The 16,029-nt window shown below is 33.2% G+C and overlaps 1 protein-coding gene across 5 annotated transcripts; it reads right to left on the bottom strand.

The window, feature by feature from the left end:
• Window positions 1-416: 416 nt before the first annotated feature.
• LOC134685177 (MIF-like protein mif-2) lies at window positions 417-10,903 on the bottom strand. Of its 5 annotated transcripts, none has more exons than XM_063544657.1 (5): window positions 10,837-10,865; window positions 8,030-8,117; window positions 6,127-6,246; window positions 2,016-2,188; window positions 417-524 (listed from the first exon to the last, which is right to left on the bottom strand). In XM_063544657.1, exons 3-5 carry the CDS (start codon window positions 6,232-6,234, stop codon window positions 431-433), a joined length of 375 nt encoding a protein of 124 aa, XP_063400727.1. In that variant the 5' UTR covers window positions 6,235-6,246; window positions 8,030-8,117; window positions 10,837-10,865; the 3' UTR covers window positions 417-430. The 5 variants fall into 5 exon arrangements, with proteins under 5 accessions (XP_063400727.1, XP_063400728.1, XP_063400726.1 ...); XM_063544658.1 differs by lacking the exon at window positions 8,030-8,117 and adding an exon at window positions 8,155-8,278 and having other exon boundaries at window positions 10,837-10,857; XM_063544656.1 differs by lacking the exon at window positions 8,030-8,117 and having other exon boundaries at window positions 10,837-10,903.
• Between the last annotated feature and the right edge of the window lie 5,126 nt (window positions 10,904-16,029).

Here is a 16,029-nt window from a genome sequence, read left to right as displayed (position 1 = left end):
GTGTCTTGTGTATTATTATTTGTCTGTTTGTATTTTTCTTTTTTAGCCATGGCGTTGTCAGTTTATTTTCGATCTACGAGTTTGACTGTCCTTTTTGTATCTTTCGCCACTTCCGTATTTATAATGCTTTACTTTACCGAGAACCACACTGTCCTACCACAGAGTAGGTTACCTGTCAAAAATCAGTTATAGGAAAATATTCTTTTTTTGTGGAATAATGGCACTTTTGTTTTGATACTGACTTTTAAACAAGGATATCACGCGAATCAGCAAGGAGCAAGCAAATTTATTCGACCAAATCAGTTTCGTGATAGACAATACCGATATACTTTTATGGGCAATTGTCTCAACAACATGTTTCTATGGTTGAGAATATGAAATATGATGAAATTGTAGGTAAAACTATAAACCAGAAATGATCGAAATAGCTTTATTGCGAGAAATATTGTTCGTGTTTATATTCGGGTGCTCTTCTGTATACACCATAATCTGATACTTTGGCGTCGTGGTAATGAAGAACTAACCTAAATAAAAATAAAAATAATCGAGATGAATGCAATAGTTATGGAACATCATTTGAACTCTGGTAAATATTTTTCTGATAGGCCAATCATACCACACCTTCTCATCCTCGTGTATGACCACTCTATGCGGACCATAAAAGTTATATTGTAACTTTTTATGTGTAAGGAGCACATCACTGTTAAAAGGGTCCGCATATAGTGGTCATATACGAGGCTAATTACTGAGACATGTAAACACCATACGTAGAACAGATAGCATGTAACTACTAAGAAAGTAGAAAGTCTGCTTCATATCTTGATCTTTTTCTCCATATTGACATTCTATTCTCGGTAGGATCATGAATTTTAGGTTCGTTGGGATATATAAGATGGCAGCACTCATTCAAATGTGGTTTATTGAGTAAAAACCATCAGAAATATAACTGAAAATGATATAAAGAACTTTGGCAAGTACGTTTTCTTTTTGTCATTAAAAGGCTTTCGATGAATGCAGCTTCATATGAGTACAAAAACAAGTTAGCCAGTAATTGTGAACATTACAATACTGACTCTCTGCTGAAAATGACATGCCACCAATCATAAGGTTTTTATTATCTAAAACATAGTATTTGTATCTACTTTTCCCAAAAGATCTATTTAATGAGCTAAAATAACCGATCATTCGATTGGGCAAGGGTAATTGTAGTATAGGAGGTAGAAAAATCATAGGTTTTAATATTTTTCCAAAATTGTAGATGAAATAATTTATGGTACATCTTTTGAAATCCACATCAGATTGACATTGCTTATTAAATATACCTCATCACAATATTTCCTGATGTCATTTCTTTCTGTGGAAAGAATGGTGATATGACTTTAGAAAGGTGCATCGCCGATCCTTTGACGACCCAGTTTTATATTGTTCTGTAAGATGTTTGTGAAGCTTTGGACTTCAGTGTTTTCAGTATAAGAAATTTGATTTTTCATAATCACGTGTGTATGTCATAACAAAGGAGACGTGGGATAATTTGTAATTTTCTCAACTGTCATACATCGTGAATGATGTAGATGTATATGTGGGGTTCCTAGTTATGCTGTGAAAATATGTATTGAAACGTTCCAAATAATGCTTGATGCATATACAAAAGTATTGTTTTACAGGTTTTGGCAACTGGAACAGCAACATACTTGTCTCAAATGCAGCATAAAGCATGCATATCCTGGGGCTTCTTGTAAGCATCTAACAGTTTGAGCTCATTGTGCATCGTAGATTTTGAATGCTCTTCTGAACAATGAACGAACAGCGTTTTTTAAAACTATATTCGACTATCATTAAAACTAAGTGCATTAGGTACAAAAAATCATTCATTTCACATACCGCAAGATGACCTCCGACTGTTTATGGTATATCTTTTTAACTTTTAATTGTTAATTGTTCTAATTTCACCTATACATTTATATTAGTATTCTCTACGTTTTTCTCAACAACACATGATTAAAGTATAACAGTACCTTGATAATGGAATATTGAGCGCCTTGGTAAAAAAATCTTGGAATTTGACAGTATAACCAGGATTTACTTCTTCATTGAAATTCAGTGCAGTATCAATATCGACAAACGCCATTGGATCCCGGCTACCATTGTGTATCATCCTGTCACCAGGGGTTACAGACACATATATAATCTACAATATTTACACATACAGTTGAAAAGCTAGACTTGATATGTATTCGTCCTTTTCATGTCTGATTATTTCTCGATTGGCTTTTATTTATTTGTCTCATTAAATGCTGTTATTTTATATGTCTTTTTGTATGTAAAGTTGTCTTTCCGATAGTATGCGATACGTTGTACATAGCTGATACACAATAGAACTTTCATAAATATCAAAATATTATGAGAGCCGTGGTGTAGTGGTAAGTGCATCGGTTTACTAACACAAAGGTTCCTAGTTCGATTCCCATTCAGTTTTTCGGCAGTCCGTCGGAAGGGGACTATAAATGGCTGACCCATGTTAAGAGAGAGCCATATCGCTTGCACGTAAAAGACACCCTTATAGATTTCGAAAAAGAGCAAGTTAATGCCGCTACAAGGCAGCACTCGCTCGCACCCGCAAAGTGAAAAAGGATTAAGACAACTCGTTTCCCAATCCACTATAAATAAATAATATAAAATATTAAATTAAAACGTAAACTAACAAAATACCAAACAACAAGAAATATTCAAAACGGAAAGTCTTTTATTTAGTGGCAAAATCAAAGGTAAAACACATCAAACGAATGGATAACAACTGTCATATTTCTGTATACTTGGTATAGGAAGTTGCCGTTTATGGAAACGGTGGATTAAACCTGGTTTTATAGCTAGCTAAACCTTTCGCTTAAATGAAATTCGAATATAATTATATTAAATTGACAACTATGAATGAGCAAAGCATGCAGACATAATAGGTATAAAGTTGTCAAAATTTCGGATTGTGTCTAAACACAATAACAGAATATAATTTAAGACAATGGCTTATGCTTAAAAATAAGAAGATGTGATGTGATTGAGACAACTCTTCACAAGAGACCAAGTGACACCGGAATTAACATTTACAGGTCATTGTACAGTCTACAAAAATGAGTAAAAACCATACCGCAAAGTCAGCTATAAAATGCCAAGAAATGACAAATTGAAAACAATTCGAACGAGAAAACTAACGGTCTGGTTTATTCATAAAAAAATTGTAAGGGTTCCAAGGAACCCAGTGTCTCGCCTATTTTTACTGTTGATTGCAGGATAAAAAAAAAATGTGGCAAAAATCAATGAAAATATTCCTCTTGATACTTTCTTATGATTGTAAGAAGCTTCTGTCCAAGTTTGGTAAAAAAATCTAGAATATTTAATGAATCTGATAAATGTTTTGAAAACTTTTACTGCAGACTGTACATAATGTTAACTGGAAGAAAATCTATTTAAAAGTAAAATACAGAAAAAATGGATTTATTTTTTTACAAAATTTACTTCTGGATACTATCTTATGATCATAAACAAGCTTCTGTCCAAGTTTGGTACAAACCAAGGATAGTTTAAGAAAGTTATTAAAATTCTAAAAAACTTTAACCACAGAGTGAATGTAATTGCCAACGCAGAAAAAAACTAAGTCCATTTATAAGTAAAATATGGAAAAAATGGAATTTTACTTTTACAAAATTTACTTCTGGATACTATTTTATGATCATAAACAAGCTTCTGTCCAAGTTTGGTACAAACCAAGGATAGTTTAAGAAAGTAATTAAATTCTAAAAACTTTAATCACAGAGTGAATGTTATTGCCCACGCAGAAAAAAACTAAGTCCATTTATAAGTAAAATATGGAAAAAATGTAATTTTATCTTTACAAAATTTACTTCTGGATACTATTTTATGATCATAAACAAGCTTCGGTCCAAGTAAGGTAGAAATCCAGTATAGTTTAAGAAAGTTATTAAAATTCTAAAAACTTTAACCACAGAGTGAATGTTATGTTTCCCCGCAGAAAAAAAACTAAGTCCATTTATAAGTAAAATACGAAAAAAATGGAATTTTATTTTTACAAAATTTACCTCTGGATACTATCTTATGACCATAAACAAGCTTCTGTCCAAGTTTGGTAGACATCCAGTATTGTTTAAGAAAGTTATTAAAATTTCAAAAACTTTAACCACAGAGTGAATATTTGTTGACGCCGCCCACGACGACGACGACTACGGAATGTAGGATCGCTTAGTCTCGCTTTTTCGACTAAAGTCGAAGGCTCGACAATAATGAACGAAAACAAAATACGATACATAGCATCGAACGACAAAAACTGAATTACAGGCGCCTGCATTTAGAGAGGCACATATAAAACGTGATCACCCGCGCGAGGGGTGTATAGCCAGTCAAGGTCGTTAGAAACTTCCATCTTCATACAAAGTGTGACGGGGTTCGAAGGTGCACATACCCTTCCCTAACCTTGGACAATAATGTAACAGCACAATATAAGAATAAACTATAAAATTAGTTGAAAAGAGCTGAACTAATCGGATAGTTACAAAGATACATTATAGAAATGCAACTCACACAAACACAGATTGGACGGTAGGGTACATCCTTAAAAGACACTAAGTGCATATCTGAGTCTACTCGAAGTTACTGACAGCGAGTACAAAGCCTGTAACAACTTATATTAAAAAAATCATGCATATAAGAATATAAATATCATTCACTACTAATCCAGTATCCTATTTATTGTAAAAACGATAGTGAAAACATGACCTTGTGCAATGTTAACAAAAATCGGTATACACAGATTGTAGAGCCATGAATGTGCATTAAAGTTTGTACATGTATATAAAAAAAATATTTTATTTTGATTTTAATTAACTAATAACAAAATTACGTTGTTATTGATTATAACATATATTAGTTTTATACAATTACACACATTAATATGGAACAAGTAAAAATGAATACTTATTATCACGTGCTATTATTTTTCAGCTGGTAAAGCACATTGCTCTCTTCACACTCATAATACTAAACCTTGGCCGTAGCATCTGTTTAACTATATACAAACATTTTGATTCACAAAAACATCCCACCCGCCAGTCCCATTATAACCATTGTAAATACTATAAACTGTACATACTTTTGTATGTAGGAAATATAAACGTTATTCGAATATCAATGCTGTGTGAGACTTGTATTATTTAGCTTATTAGTTCATGCTGAGTGTAAGATTATGATGAAAAGATTCATGATGGACTTTGTATGGAGTTGAAAACAAATATTTTTATAGCGTTGATCATGTAATTACGATAAATAAAGGCACCAGTAGTATATACCGCTGTTCGAAACTCATAAATCGATTGAGAAAAAAAAACAAGTCCGGGTACAAACTAAAACTGAGGGAAATGTATCAAATATAAGAGGAGAACAACGACACAACATAAGCACAACATTCAAATGTAACACACGTTTGTTTCGTTCCGTTTAAGTTGTTTAGATATTAACAATTTTCGAAAGACTTTTTATTTATTTTTAGTGTCCTATTGACAAAGACCACACATCTACAATGTCAAAATATATTGTTCACGTTCTTGATGTGTTAAAAGATAAAAGTTATTTAATAGTTAGTTTTGTCAATAGAATTTGGAGGTTGTCGATCCTTTAAGGTGTTGGTTTTTCCGGGAGACAATTAGAAGGCTTAAAAGTGTGCCCCTCTGGCACATGGGTTTACAAATACTTCCTATGGTACACTTTTGGCATTATGACGAATCTCCTCTGCTTCTGATAACAATGGGGAGGTGTCATACCTGCAATAAACACGCAATTCAGGTTGTTTGCATATAAGATAATCGGAGGGGCCTTCTATTTACTTGATTGAAATAAGAGAGTTTCTAGAAACAACAAGATTTCAAACAATACTGGACATCATAAAGACAAAAAAAAAATTTAATAACAAATAATTCGAAATTCGATTCCCGGCATATGAACCACATTCGCACGTTAAAACAAAAGAGAAATCTGAAATTAGGGCGTGTTTAGCATTTTAAAATTTTGTGGGAAAAAAAATCGTTGAACTTATCTCAATAATAAGGAGAATTATATACTCACTTCAATAGGATACCCTACGACTTCAGAGACTTTTTGTGCAACCTTTTCTTCAAAGTCATCAGGAATGTCTTCATTCTTTATGTTGGTGTGAATTATTATTTTAGGCATACTGTATACACCCTAAAGAAAAAAGTAAAACAAAAGGTATATTTTAAAGTGTGAAAGGCCAACACATGGTGCGGCATCGAATAATCAAGTAAATGTGACTGGTTTTATCCGTTCGTTTGGTGTGTTTGAGCTTTTGATTTTTCTTTTGATTAGGGACTTTCCGTTTTGAATTTTCCTCGGACTTCAGTACTTTGGTGAGTTTACTTTTTAATATGAAGAGCATCTCTGAATTCAAACATTTGTCAATAGAGCTTCACAAAATAATTCATTCTAAATGATTTGGGGGCGACTTCAACCTACCAGGAAAACCAAGGAGCTCACCATGCAAAACAAAACTACAAGCTTATAGATATTGCTGAAGACAATTGATTAACTCAACTATAAACATGCGCCAACTAGAAATATGTATGAAACACATTGGACACTATTATCACCAACTGTAAAACGGGAAGACTAGATGTCATTCCAGGAATAGCAGAGCATGATTTTCGTGTATGTAGAATTAATCACTAATCCAATGGCAAACAACAAAAGGCCAGGAAAATTCCCTTTGTATAGAAAGGCTTACTGGGACAGCATGAAAGGACCTATGAATTTATTTTATAATTCAAAAAGAAAGGCTTAACAAAATGACAAATATAAATATAATCTGGAATATGTTCAAGGAATGCCTAGAAAGTAGTACAAAACAACATCTACCGTTCAAAATAACAAATATTCATCACTAATAATGCAGTGGAAAATAATGTATTGCTGTCGTATATATATTTATATTATTGTCCATTAAATTTTTTTATTCAACGGGGATGCATTAAGGCCTAGTTTTGGCCCAAGAAAATGAAATGTTTGATAACTATTTCAAATTGGCACATAATGTTTAGAAATACATAGGGTCAAGAAATATAAATGAAAAACATAAAGATTTTTATCTGATGATGTCACAATTACGTCATAATCTGTACTGTTTTCACAAAAACGATGAAAAATACAGAAATTATGCAGTTTTCTTACTATATTTCCGTTGTAGAAACATCCTGCGCAGCCGAGAAACAACAAAATAATTTAACAAAAGCTTTATTATAACTTTTGGCATTATTTCACCAAATATAAAGTTGTTTCTTGGGTGCGCACATACTTTTTCAGTCTAAAATATACTTAAAATTTGATGAAAAAACAAGGAAAATCACGAAATTTAACAAAATATGCAAATTAGGTTAGGATTTGTTGCCATAGTAACTTGTTCGATGTCAAATTTGTTTTGTTTTTCTAAGTACCTTATACCTTAGACAAGTTTTCAGTTATTTAAGAATATGTATCATAACTTTAAAATTTGCAGTAATTTTTGGGCCAAATAAGGGCCTTATTGCCCCTACTCCTTTCCTTTTTACAAAACTGATTTTTTCGAAAAACTACGGATTTTCGTGTCCCATGAATCGGTTACCTTAACCGTATTTGGCATATTGTTTTGATTTTTGGATCCTCAATGCTCTTCAACTTTGTACTGGTTTGGCTTTATAACTTTTTTGGTATGAGCGTCACTGATGAGTCGCATGTAGACGAAACGCGCGTCTGGCTACTAAATTATAATCCTGGTACCTTTGAAAACTATTTACACCACTGGGTTGATGCCACTGCTGGTGGGCGTTTCGTCCCCGAGGGTATCACCAGCCGAATAGTCAGCACTTCGGTGATGACATGCATATCAATTATGTGGGGTCATTTTTACAAATTTCCTGTTAACAACACTGATTTTTTTTGAAAAACTAAGCATTTTCGTGTCCCAGGAAAAGATTACCTTAGCCGTATTTGGCACAACTTTTAGGAATTTTGGATCCTCAATTCTCTTCAACTTTAAATAGTAAACATCTCGTTATGTGTTGTACCTGTAATAAGTAAGTCATATTTAGACCAGCGCCTTACCTGTTTTGTCTGCTACACTACTATTTGCCTTGACCATTTTGCCAGCTACGCCACCAGTATAACTTAGATTGTAGGGTTGACAGATGGTTGCATTTACCAACACTATAGTCACATGTATGTTAACCTGTATTAAATAAACTCATCAAAGATACCAGGACTAAATTTTGTATATACACCAGACGCGCGTTTCGTCTACAAAAGAATAGAGCCCCCGTCCCGTAACCTAGGGTTGACATATACATTGTAGTAGAATTTACCGTTATCATAGTCACGTGTGAGTTACCATACAGGTATCAATACAACCCCGTCCAGTAACATCTGATGGTATTGGCCATGACTGTACAGCCTCGTTTTTCAATTGGATATTGTGACATACCCTCTGCATTCTCAACATGTCCCTAAAATGACTCTTTCTTTTGAAGAATAAAACACATTTTAGGAGCAATTTTCAACCGAGCCAACTTAATTCTAACAAAAAATTCTTGGAGCCTGGTAATGTGCTCTTCAAGTGATTTAGAAAACACAATGATGTCATCTAGGTAAATTACACAAATTTCCAATTGCAACCCAGATAAAATATATTGCATAAGTCTGAAAATGGTGGCAACAGCATTACACAGACCAAAAGGCATACGATTGAATTCAAATAGGCCTTTACTGGTAACAAAAGCTGTTTTAGTCCCGTCTTGAGGGTCCATTCCCACTTGATGTTAACCTCTAGCCAAATCGAGAGTCCTAAACAATTGGTTTCCCCTTTTTTCATCAAGACAGTCCTCTATTCTAAGCAAAGGAAAATGATCTTTAATAGACACATCGTTAACTAAGCGAAAATAAATAAACATGCGAATTGACTGGTCCTTCTTGAGAACAACTGCAATAGGGGATGTCAATGGTGACTGGAAATAACGAATAATACCCCATCAAGCATGTGTTGTATTTCTTTGTCAACTTCTTTTCTTTGAGCCAAAGGTACACGTCATGGGTTTTGTTTTATGGGATGAGCATCGCCTGTATTTATTTTGTGTTGTCCTACTCAGGTCATGTTTGGACATTACAAAAGCTCAAGAGTATTTAGTTAAAACTAAAAGTTCAACTAAAATTTTGCATTGTTCCGCCTTGAGGCTACTTTTCCATCACATTTTATTAGTACCTTAGATGTATTTGGCAAAAGTTTTAGGAATTTTTGGTCTCCAATGCTGTTTAACTTCGTATTTTTTTTTTTTTTACCTTTTTGACATTTTTTTACTCGAGTGTCACTGATGAGTCTTTTGTAGACGTATGGCGTAAATATAAAATTTCAATCCCAATATTTACAAACACTGGATGTATGTTACTGTTGGTGGAGTTTTAATTCCCCGAGGGCATCACAAACCCAGTAGTCAGTACTTCTGTGTAGACTTTAGTTATTATTGATATGTTCATAATTATTAATTGATTGATTGTTGGTTGCTTAACGTCCAATAATTATAAATTAACTGTTAACAAAACTTTTATAATTTTTGAAATACTAATGGTTTTCTTTCTCAGGAAAAGATTACCTTCGCTCTATTTGGCAAAACTGATTTTTTTGTCCTCAATGCTCTATAACTTCGTATCTTATTTGACCTTTTTAACATTTTTCTATTCGAGCATCACTGATGAGTCTTTCGTAGACAAAACGCGCGTATGGCGTAAATATAAAATTTTAATCTAGGAATCTAAGATGAGTTTATTTGCATATGTTCAGGTAAAAACTCGATTTATAAACCCAGCTTTTTTTTTCTTGACATAAAGTGAAACATAAAATTAAATAACATTTTATATAATATTACTGACATAAAATGTCCTTGAAGATCTATTAAACCGTGAAACCGGTATGATAGTATGGAGGATACTATGGAGAACATTGTGAACAATTCAACAAGTTGAGAATAGAAATTAGGAATGGGTCAAAGAGACAACAACCCGACCATATAACAGACAACAGCAGAAGGTCACTAATATGTCTTCAATGCAGCTGGAGGCGTCAGGACTTTATTTTTATATTAAGTGTCACTATGCAATGGCTTGGGCTCCTGACGATGGACATGGCCATGGTCAGTTAGTTAATTCTAATTGGTCTAAATAGATGTTCGAAACACCTTATGATCTATGTAGTTGGGGTGCTGAGATAGGCTTTGACAACGATTTATTGAAATAGCTAGCTTCAGCTAGCCCATAAATAAATATATATATACTTGTTCAGTGAAAGTAAAGTAAACTCCAAATTGTACACAAGAAACTTAAGTTAAAAAAAAATAAGACCAACAAAGGCCAGATTCTCTTGACTTGGGACAGGCGCAAAAATGCGGCGGGTATATAGGTCAATATGGCATTCAACAATGATCAGACCCCATACTGCATACTTGTAGTCAGCTGAAAATGGCTCGATCGAAATGACATATGTGTACACAGTGTCGGGCAAAACCCCCTTCAATGTAATTCTGTTAGCACATGTCGCATGTCGAGATTCCCTGTAAAAGGACATGCAGTACATGATGTATTTCCACTTCCTTGAAAATTTTACATGCACACGCCCCCCTCAATTTTTATGGTTGTCGATATGGATGCATGCTTATTTGTTTGAAGCAGGAAACAAACAAAATCAATATTATATACTAGTAGATAAGCATGAACTTTTAAATAAGCATATAATATCGTTACCTTTCAGACTTGCTTTTATGTGCTAAAGTGACTTTACCTGTATTTTTGTTTACAAATTGAATAATTATATGGAAAGCGGACTTACTAAAAAATTTTGCATTGCAGGTTATATGATTTATTTGTTGATACATGTACGTGTGAAACCAGATGAATTTTTATGTTAATCATTAAAAAACACCTTCTAAGTTGTTACCGTAATTAATGTCGCAATTACCGGTATTTCAAAAATGTATCAAAAGGGTAAATATTTATCAAAGGTACCAGGATTATAATTTTATACGACAATCGCGCGTTTCGTCTAAACTAGTCGAATTTGCAAATATTCTTTACTCTAATAAATATCACGCCGTTTCCCACTTTTGATCAATATCCCCAAAATTATCTCGAATTGTTCAATTCAACTGGTCAGTTTAACTAATACTTCATTTTCAGTCTTGATTCTACAATATTATTTAGTTTTTATCATCTGTACAATGCTGTACACAACTCGTAATTTAATAATGTATTGTAAGTAGTGCGGTGTATTTGTTTATTCCACCTTGGCTAAATGTATAGGCTTAAGATGTCACAAAACATATGTGTATCCCCGCATTGTTTGGTCTGTTATAGGAACCTCTAGCCTTTTTATCATTAGGTTCATATTTTTCAGTGTTCAGTTTGGCGTCCATTTCGTTAAAATAATATACATTACTGTTTAAGGATCAGCTGAAGCACACCTTCGGATGCGGACGTGTCATGCTGCGATAAGACCATTGGTTGTCTTGGGTTCTCTACTCTTTGTTGTGGTTTTTGTCTCTTTGACTCGTTCGTCGTTTCCATTCTCTACTCTAATTCCTTTTTTGGTCCTTGAGATCAATTGAGACCAGTTGTTACAGAGACCAGCTCGTTACAGAGCTAACAACTTGTCAGTTACCATATGTATATATATTTATAAGAGGTGAAAGATGTTTAAATTTATGAAATAAGTTGTTTGTTTACTTTTTACTTTCGGTAGTTCACATGGTTCAGTAGTGTTAGAATCTCTAAAATTAAATGATTCGGGGAATTTATAAAAAAATTATATAATTTAAAGGGCTTGTCGCGATTCGTAACGAAATAATAATAATACTATTTCAATTTTCAGGTTTTAAAAATTGCAAAATGCAATTATACAAAGAATGTTATCAAAAGTGTACAAGGGACTGTTTTACATTATGTGTCATGTACAATGACCTTTATTTCTGAAACATGTTGTACTTTATTAAAGGATTTTTTGGTTAGGTTGCTAGTTTTATATCAATTGACCATGGAATATATTATAAATTGTGGTTTTAATAGAAATATCGGCGAAACAATACCTAACCCTATTTATTCAACACATTCTTAACTCAACATTTACATATGTCAACGCATATTTAATTATCTTTGTGAACAGTCGTCTATGTGCATTATTTTTTTTCGTGCATGTATATAGTGAATCACTTTCTAGCATTGTCATTGAACAACAAAAAGATATATATTATGTAGATATAAAATATGTAAATAAGGTTATTGACCAGTACAGAACAAATAAAGAAAAAACCAGCAGTTAGTTCTCATCTTCCGTAACATATGTACGATAAGTGAATTATTGCAAACTGTAGAAAATGGGTGACTTAGGACGTTTGATTCAAGTTATTCTTGTTATTGCTTTTATTTGTAAGTATATACATAAAAAATATTTTTTTTTTGTACAAATATATCCTAAGTCAATGAATTATTGTTATAATTTTAGAAATTCCGATATTGAAAAGTGTAGCAAATAAAGGAAACAGTAGTATACCGCTATTCGAAATTCATAAATCGATAGAGAAAAACAAATCCGGGTTACAAACTAAAACCGAGGGAAACGCATCAAATATAAGAGAACTACGACACAACAGAAACACACAACATTAAAATATAATACACACAGAAACGAACTATAATATAACAATGGCCATTTTCTGACTTGGTACAGTGCATTTTAAGAAAAAAAAAATGGTGGGTTGAACCTGGTTTTCTGGCATTTCAAACCTACCGCTTTAATGGCAATGTTAATTATAATATTAAAATGACACCATTACATGACAGGACTACAATACAAATAAATGGGAGAAAATATAAGACTGAGAAACAAACGCAAAAATACATTACAGAGTTTGTGTTCAGAATTTCAGATAATCTGCCTTTGCATGGATTATTTTATTTGTAATCAAAAACAATACTTTTAAGAGGTATAGGGTTTGTAAATTCAAGTATTATCTAAATGTAAACACGGGGACAGAAGTTTTAACTAGCCGTACGCTGTTATGTATCTGTATTGTATGGTCGTAAGTGTTTTGTAGTTAAGTCGTGAGAGTTGTGTCCCTTTGTATGATGATGATGCATATTTGTCATGTGATGTTATCTGTCTCTTTGAAATAAACGTGCTATGGAAATGGATGTGTTTTTATTGCTCTTAAGCAAATGTAACTTTAGCGGTATGGGGAGGCAAGTATTTGTCCCCCCATGTACGTAATATGGTGGAGGACTTTAAAACGACCCATTTATGTGTATTTCATGTGAGCTGTCCCCAAAGATGACGAACCATCTTTCTAATAGTCTAGACCACGATGCTGGCGGCACCATTATTATATTATGACCACGTTGAAATCTTGAAATTTTCGTTTAGTGGAGTATAGCAGTACCATGCATTTGACACCGTAACCGATGTTTTGATTTTATGTAATATTTGGATGTTTTTAATTTGGATTTAGCCTATATTCAGATGTCGCCATTGTAGTTTTTCGTCGACAAAAGAAAACGGTAAAATTCAAGGAACTGTTTTAAAACAACATTGTTTACATGCACTGATATTAAAATATTTCGCAATTGTTTATTATCATTTGAACTTTGATTTTCATTTGGACTGTTGGACGCGATCGAAATTTCTACACAAACAATTAAATTTTAACCGCAATTTGGCTTTGGTCAGTCTGACATCAAGAAATGTAGTCCAAATAATTATGACGTCTTGAAAGGCTATTATATTTTTTTTCTTTGACGCCTTACTTCGATGTAAGGCGTCAAAGAAAAAAAATATAATAGCCTTTCAAGACGTCATAATTATTTGGACTACAAGAAATGCAGCTGTGTATGTTTAAGTGTGTAGAAAACTGTATCATGTATCATGTGACGTCCCGGCCTTTCATCTTACAGTACTTCGAAATGATAATTGCTTTGTAATTGGCATTATCTTTAGACTAATCGGCTTGGCCTATATATGTGTATTTTATGATTTAGCAGAGGAAATGTGTTGCAGTTTTGAACTATTAAAATGATACTACAGACGGTACGTGTGAGATTTATCTCATCGTACGCTACCCAGTAACAAGGAAAACACCGACTTATTTCGAACATTAATTATGAATTCAATTTTGTCTCAGAAGGATTTTTTTTTTTTTTTTTTTTTATTAATACATATATTTCTGTTATCAGTTGGACTGATTTGATAGCGGATTGTCAGTAGCGGTGAGATAATAGTCATAAATAAAACCTAGGTTGATATTGACATTTCTGGAGCTATTCATTTGTTTCATCTTTATTTTATTTTGTGAGTGTGATGTATGAGAGATTGAACACGTTAGAGGGGGAGAATTAGTCGTATTTTCTTTTGACTGCATATGTAACTTATGAAGTGTTTCATTGATGTAATATTTACTATTTTTAAGAGATGATTATCTATCAATTTGTTATATACAGCTACATTTATGACAGTATTCTAGTATTTTCCATTTAGATTGAGTAAATGTATTAAATGCATATTTTTTTATGTTGAATGAACGTAATGCGTGCATAAGGTCCTAAGGGGGAGATCGAGATGCCAGACGTTCGGATTTTTCTGCATTGTTGATACTGGTGTGTATGGATGCTAGATTGAGAACTGGTCAGCCACGAATATTTCAGTGAATATAAATGTATTTACAAAGATTATTTGGAAAATTTATACTGATTTGAGTCTTAATATACGGAAGTGATTATATAGTTTGAATTTGTTATAGTGCATTTTTTTTCTTCTTGAAATTGTATATGGATAAAACACATACACCATTTTGATAAAATTTCGGAAATTTTCTTTTTGGGGGCGGGATGTTATGTATCTGTATTGTATGGTCGTAAGTGTTGTGTAGTTAAGTCGTGAGAGTTGTGTCCCTTTGTATGATGATGATGCATATTTGTCATGTGATGTTATCTGTCTCTTTGAAATAAACGTGCTATGGAAATGGATGTGTTTTTATTGCTCTTAAGCAAATGTAACTTTAGCGGTATGGGGAGGCAAGTATATGTCCCCCCCATGTACGTAATAACGCATGCAGTTCAACTTGCTTTAAAAGGATTTTTATTAAATATATTGAAGTCGTCAAAACTAAATTGTATGATGGATTATATCTGCAGGAGTAAATGCAAACTTAAGGAAAGCGAAAGTGAGTTTGGTGCAAGACATGAAAGAAATCAAAACTCATGAAAGTGCTGATTAGATATTTTCAGTGCCTTTGACTTTTTCAGAAAAACCGTTTTTGGGTATTATCTAGTTGATATGATTTCATACACATACATTATAAACTCAATATTCTACCAAAGGGGCTGTTTTATTACTCTTATACTTTAAGATTTAAGGCATGCGATGTGAAGTTAATGTCTAGTTTTTGGCGCAGGAGAGCTGGGGTTAGTGCTGGGTGTCCTGAAACTCAATTTTCCTGGATACCATTTCATAAGATTTTTAGTTATTTCTTCTGTTCCGTGGTGGCTAAGTCTAAGTAGTCTATTATATCATTAGCCTGTCAGCATTGAGGTTGTGATGAGTTCGAATCTCGCACTTGGTAGGTGTGATCGACCCAAGTCGTAATTGGTTAGAGGCGCTAGTTTTCATACCAAATGTAGGTGGTTCAATCTTGGCTATCCGGCTTTCTTAATCAATTAAAACTGGCCGCCACGAAATAGCACAATCGTGCAGAAAGTGATGTTAACACGCCAGTGGATCAAGATGTTTCCTGTGCACAGGCACTTGTCTCAGAAATTAATTCCTATATACCTTGTCTCAGAAGAAAAAAATCTGAGACAAATGCCTGTGTTCCTGTGCCCTATGTAAACATCATTTATCGTAAATAAATTTTACAATTGTTAAAGTTTCATTAAAAGTTGTGTAATCGACCG

This window comes from Mytilus trossulus, chromosome 9 (assembly GCF_036588685.1).
Source record: "Mytilus trossulus isolate FHL-02 chromosome 9, PNRI_Mtr1.1.1.hap1, whole genome shotgun sequence".
Taxonomy (NCBI): domain Eukaryota; kingdom Metazoa; phylum Mollusca; class Bivalvia; order Mytilida; family Mytilidae; genus Mytilus; species Mytilus trossulus.
This window is presented reverse-complemented; position numbering and strand designations above follow the sequence as displayed.

Coding starts and splice junctions, on each gene's coding strand:
- LOC134685177 (XM_063544656.1), bottom strand. CDS start 6,234: ATGCCTAAAATAATAATTCACACCAACATAAAGAATGAAGACATTCCT. Junction 2,189..6,126: donor TCGTAGGGTATCCTATTGAA/GTGAGTATATAA, acceptor TAAATATTGTAG/ATTATATATGTGTCTGTAAC. Junction 525..2,015: donor CTCAATATTCCATTATCAAG/GTACTGTTATAC, acceptor ATTTTTATTTAG/GTTAGTTCTTCATTACCACG.